Source organism: Cynocephalus volans, chromosome 3, assembly GCF_027409185.1.
Source record: "Cynocephalus volans isolate mCynVol1 chromosome 3, mCynVol1.pri, whole genome shotgun sequence".
Classification (NCBI taxonomy): domain Eukaryota; kingdom Metazoa; phylum Chordata; class Mammalia; order Dermoptera; family Cynocephalidae; genus Cynocephalus; species Cynocephalus volans.
The window spans coordinates 14521264-14527263 of record NC_084462.1 but is presented as its reverse complement, the minus strand read 5'-3'; the positions used below and the strand labels follow the sequence as shown (position 1 = coordinate 14527263).

General features: G+C 60.1%; 1 protein-coding gene across 1 annotated transcript; it reads left to right on the top strand.

Annotated features, from left to right (window-relative positions):
* The first annotated feature begins 500 nt into the window (after positions 1-500).
* Positions 501-5081, top strand: A1BG (alpha-1-B glycoprotein). The gene is made up of 8 exons (XM_063092054.1): positions 501-534; positions 613-648; positions 751-1029; positions 1428-1700; positions 1972-2268; positions 3044-3340; positions 4288-4575; positions 4921-5081. Exons 1-8 carry the CDS (start codon positions 501-503, stop codon positions 4926-4928), a joined length of 1512 nt encoding a protein of 503 aa, XP_062948124.1. The 3' UTR covers positions 4929-5081.
* Positions 5082-6000: the final 919 nt, after the last annotated feature.

The window sequence follows — 6000 nt, the reverse complement described above, 5'->3', positions numbered from 1 at the left end:
GCCTCCAGACAGCTGGTGCAATGGCAACTCCAGAAGATCCACACACAGGTGAACCCCACCTTTGGGGTCACGTGCGGGGTGCAGCGTGATGGGGAGGGACCATGCTGGGCTTCAGGGTGAGCCCTGGCACTGCCCACTCAGCCTCAGCAGCCCAGGACTGGACGGGAGAACACTAAGACCCCCTCCTAGAAAAGGGTCTCAGTGCTGATCGGAGGATGAGATACTCTTATCATCATTTTGTTATTCATTATTAGTTTAATTGATTAGTTTAGCTTAGTTGATTAATTATTATTATTGATTGTCATTACTGCTGAAGCTCCTGAGGTTCTGAGTGGCCTTGGAGTTTGCCCTTTGTCACCACTACATGCAGCCCCTGCTCCCTCTTTCCAGGAAGGACAAACAAAGGAAGAGGTCAGTGCCCAAAGCCCCACCCCCCACCCCCCTCACTGGGGCCTTATCGCCCAGACACTCGCCGGCTGCTGGAGTGAGATGTGACCGTCATGTCCATGCTAGTGGCCTTCCTGCTGGTCTGGGGTGAGGCGTGCCTGGGCCTGGGGTTCCCTGGGGTGGGAGGGGGCAGGAATGGGGACCTCACAGGTGCTGTCTCCACAGGTCTCACCCTAGGCCCAGCGACTGACGCAGCCACATGTGAGTATAGGACTGGGGTCTGGGGATGGCAGGCCACAGGCAGTGGGTGAGCCCCTGTCCCTGAAGCACCAAGCTGACCCCCGGCTCCCCCCCTTCGCATAGTTTTTGACCCCCGGCCCAGCCTGTGGGCAGAGTCTGAATCGCTGCTGGAACCCTGGGCCAAAGTGAGGCTGACATGCCAGGCCCACCTGGAGACCCTGGATTTTCAGCTATTCAAGGATGGGGTGGCCCGAGAGGTTGTGCATCTTGGCTCACCTGCCATCGAGCACAAGTTCCTTCTGGGAGCAGTGACGAATGACACCCGGGGCCTCTACCGTTGCCACTCAGGCATGGACACAGGATGGACTGGGCTGAGCAACCTCTTGGAGGTGACGGGAACAGGTAAGCAGGAGCATTAATGCGGGGCCCGGAGGCAGTGGAGAGGGGGCTGATGGGGGGGGTCTCCTTTCTTCCAAGTCACCTGACCTCTCTGAGCCTCAGTTTCTCTATCAGTCAGTTCAGGATGGTGTTTGTACTGACCCTAGAGGGTTGTGAGGAATAAATGCTGAGTCCCTAGAAAGTGCTTAGGGCAGGCCTAGCACACGGTGCAACCCCTGCACACTTCCTCTTGCTTTATGCCCCGTCTCCGTCTGCTCCTACCTCCATTTCCCCCAATAATGCCCTCCATCCCCCTGTCTCCCTCATGTTTTCATGACTGGGGGGGGGGGTCCAGGCTCTGCTGGGTCACCTGTGCCTCCTGAGTCATGCAGAACCTCTCATTAACCCTGCCCCACCCGCAGAGCCCTTGCCCCCGCCCCGGCTCTCAGCAGAGCCAGTGTCCTGGATCACACCGGGCCTGAACACGACACTTCTGTGCCACGGGGGACTACAGGGTGTGACCTTCCTGCTGAAGCGGGAAGGTGACGATGAGTTTCTGGAGGTAGCTGAGGCTGGGAAGGACACAAAGGCTACTTTCCCTGTCCACCGAGCTGGCAACTATAGCTGCAGCTACCGAACCCATGCAGCAGGCTCCCCCTCGGAGCCCAGCACCTCTGTGACCATCCAGGAGCTGGGTGAGTGTTGGACCATCTCAGAGGGCTTCTGGGTGATGAAGTTCCTGGATACTGAATACCCTCGCCAGCACGGGCGGGGAATCAGTGGGTACACAGTTGCCTGGGCCTGATGGTTGAGTCTGGACAAAGGATGCCCAAAGGAAGGAAGGGTGTTCCTCGGTCTTCCACCGCGAGGGCAGAGGTCTGGAGGTCGGTAGATCTGGAGGGAACGGTGCTGCCGGGCAGGGTGCTCTGGACTCTCGGAGCCTCAGCGACCCTCCCTGCCTTGCAGCCGCGCCCCCGCCGCCCAAGCTGAGTATCGAGAGGGAGTCGGCCACGATCTTGCCCACGGGCGCCCGCGGGACCTTCAGCTGCGTGGCGCCCCTGAGCGGCGTACACTTTCAGCTGCGACAGGGCCAGGAGGTGCTGCTGGTACCCATGTTCAGCACCAACCCCGAGAGGATCTTCTTTTCCCTGGAAGCGGTGGCCCAGAGGCACAGCGGTTCTTACACCTGCCGCTACCGGCTGCGGGGCAACAACACCCTGTGGTCCGGGGACAGCGCGCCTGTCGAGCTGCTAGTGAGCGACGGTGAGCCCTGGCTGCCGGGCGGCGGGGACACCGGGGCTGGGCTGGGAGGGCGAGAACGCTCGGTCCCGGGAAGTGCAGGGCTCCGAGCCAGGGTCCAGGCCTGACTCACCTGCCGGGCCTCTATTTCCCTAACTGCGAATGGAACACTGCAACCTTGAAACCCGGCGAAGAATAACTAGGTCAACACGCAGGCCTGACAAAGGCCACGCGGGCCTGCCCGGGTCTCCTCCAGCCTCCTGGGTCTGGGTGGGCGCTGAGGCCCGTCTGCTGAGGGCGGCCAGGCTGGAGCTTGCAGGGCCTGCCGAGGACCCCGGCGGAATCCGGGCCTGCGCGGGGCCGCGGCTGCTCCTCCAACCGCACGCCCTGGGCTCCATGACAGTCGGCAAACACTTACTGAGCACTGGACTGCGAGCCCCACGGCGAGCGAGCTGACAGGGACGGGCATCGGGGCGGTGCCCCGCAGACGCTCGTGGGGCAAATGCACGATTGAGCGGCCATCGTGCACGAGGCACCAAGCCGTGAACAAAACACGTGTCCCTTCCCGCCGTCTGTCTTTACAGGCAAATGAGTAAGGAGCGGTGTGGGGTATGTGTAGACACGCAAGAAGGACCGGGAGGCCGGCCGGGCGGTGCGGTTTTAAGTAGGCTGGTCCCGGCGGGCCTCCCCGAGGAGGTGAGGGAGGGAGCCGGGCAGATCATTCCGGGCGGAAGGCTCCGCAGGGCAAAGGCCGCGAGTCGCCCCTTGGCGCCCGGGTCAGCCGCGTTCTCTTCCCCAGAGAAGCTGCCCGCGCCGAAGCTCTCGGCCGAGCCAGAGAGGCCGAGCCCCGCGCCCGGCACGCTCGTGCGGCTGCGCTGCCAGGCGCCCCGGGCCGGCCTGCGCTTCGCACTGCTGCGCGAGGACGCGAGGGGGCGCCGCGTGCACAGTCTCCTGAGCCCCGCGGGCGCCGAGGCCCTCTTCGAGCTGCGCGGCGTCTCGGTGGTCGACTCGGCCAACTACAGCTGCGTCTACGTGGACCTGGCGCCGCCCTTCCAGGGCTCCGCGCCGAGCGCGCACTGGGAGCTGCGGGTGGACGGTGAGCGGGCCGGGGTCCCAGCGAGGGCACGCGGGCGAGGACAGCGGTCCCCGGAGCCTGTAGTGCCCTGTGCGAAAGGACGGTGCCCGCCTTTCCTTGGGGGCCAAAGGGCGGCGCTCTGGGCCTCAGTCCTGCCCCCATCGCCGACTCCTGAGGGGAATGGGAGGTCGGCGGCCGAGGGTCCCGGGGACGCCTCGCATATCGTCTTATCGCCCACGGACGTGAGCCCGCCGGCTACGCGTAGCGACGTGGTCGAGAGCGTGAAGGCTGGACCCGGATTTCCTGTTCAACTCCCTGTCGGCTTTGCACCCGCTCGTGCCTCAGTTTCCACGTGCTACATGCATGTCAGTCGTTGTCACATATTGAATTGTTACTCCCTGCCACCGCCTGGCCTCTGACCCGCAGGCGGACGGTTAATGTGTAATTCTGCTTAAGCCCTCGCTGACCCTGGGGTCTGTTTGTTCTGATTTCCTCATCACGGTCTCCACGGGGGCGGAGGCCATGCAGAGCCAGCTGGGCACAGGTCCTGCCTCCAGACCTTCGGGCTGTGTCTTCTGCCAGGAACACCGTTTCCCTGATCATTTCTTTGTTCCCCTCACGCGTCCTGAGCCCTGAGTGCCGGATGCTGGGGACCCCAAAAAGCCTTAGAGCAGGCCCGGGTCTGGGGACTCCTAAAGTCCTGGGGGAGGGGATGACACAGACACAAGAGACAGACAGTTACAGTGCAGAATGACCAGGGTGTGAGGGCAGCAGGATGAGCCCAGACAGGGGGTTCCCAGAAGTGCTGTTTCAGCTCAGGATGAAAAAAGGGGAGGAGGGTTATGTGCATGGCCACGGACAGGGGCCAGCAACCTGGAGACGTGGAGGGGCCAGGCAGGCAGAGGTGGGCTGGGAAGCCACTGTCCGACGCGAGGGCCTCACCTGACTGACCTGGCTGCTATGCCCAGAACCCCCTCATAAGCCGCAGCTCCGGCCCCTGTGGAACGGAGCAGTGACCCCGGGCCGCGACGCTGTTCTGCACTGCGAGGGCCACAGACCTCAAGTCACCTTTGAGCTGCTGCAGGATGGGGAGCCTGTGCCTTGGATGATGCGCTGGAGCACCCACAACTCAGTGGACTTTGTGCTGACCTACGTGGGACCCCAACACGCAGGCAACTACAGCTGCCGCTATGGCTCCACGTGGCCCAAACCCTTCCTGTCCGAGCTCAGCGACCCCGTGGAGCTCTTAGTTGCAGGTGAAGTTTCCCTAGGTCCTGCTAGCTGGGTTCCACCCCTGGCCTTTGCCTGGGTTGTGCCCTCCACCAGGAGTGCCCCTTTCCTGTGCCTCCTGGCACGTTGATGAGTATGCCTGATCTCAGCCAGGTGTATGGGGGGAATTGCAGGAGCGGGAAGGACATGTGCAAAGGCTCTGAGGCAGAGAGAGGTTTGCTCAGGTAGAGCATCTGGAGGGAAGTGGGGGGCAGCTGACCAAGCCACTTTCCTCCTGAGGGGCATCAGGGAGGTCTGCCCTGAATTCACCAGGGAGGAGGGCACAGGATCCTCTCCTTTCCTACCATTTCTCTTTTGTCAAATTTGTCTAGGAAGTTGATCAAGCTGTGGACCCAGGGTGCTGATGGTATCCTTGGGAGGTATCGGGAATACTGGCCTGGCTCCTATCCCTCCTGTTGCAGTTGGAGATTTGGCTTCCTATGGGGTGCTGGAGGGTTCTCCCTCATTCCTCCCAGGAATTAATAAATATGATGAGAGACTTTGTTTAAAATGTCTTTGGCCATTGGATCCAGAGCAGCCCCTGAGTCCAGGGGGCTGGACTGCAGGGCTGAGAAGTGGGCTGGGATCCTGTGTCCTGAAAGTAGATGGCTTCTGAGTAGGATCCTGAGGGTGGAGGGGACAAGGTCTGGCACCTGGGCCCACATTTTTCAACCCCCCCCCCCACTTTTGCTCTCTTCCATCAAGCTGCTTCTTACTTCCCATGCACCTCTGCTTAGTCCTCAGCAGGTGTGGTTAGGTATCTTGAGGCTCCAGACATACCCAACTCTAGTAGTCCGATTTGACTGCTTATAACAGAAATACCCCAAACTAGGTAATTTATAAAGAAATGATAACAAGAAGAAGCTGTGAAAGGCTGTATTTTATGCCTTGTCCCCCTAGTCCAAGTGGCCACAGAGTGGTATTGCTGGACTGCGCCTGGCCTCCAACACATCAGAGCTTGGAACCAGGGAAGTGGCTGGATTCCTCTCTGTTCTTCCCTGCTGTCCCTCAACTCTGAGCCCCCTTTGCCCCAACTGACATCTTCCTGGACCATTGCTTAGTCCCTGCCTGGACTTTGGCCCTCGGGGTCCTGGCACATGATAGGTGTTTATTAGTGTTATCAACTAATACTTGATACGTTTTGTTTCTCAAGGAATTTGCCTATTTCATCTAAGTAGCCTGATTTACTACCATAGTGTATTAGCCTGTTTCTGTTGCTTATAACAAAATAGCTGGAACTGGGTAATTTGTAAGAAAATGAAATTCATTTCTTACAGTTTTGGAGCCTGGGAAGTCCAAAGTCCAGGGAACACATCTGGTGAGGTGACTCTACAGCAATGCAGTGTGTCACATGGTGAGAATGGCAGAGCAGACAGAGAGTGTTTCATGCCCTCTCCTTTTAAAGCCAACAG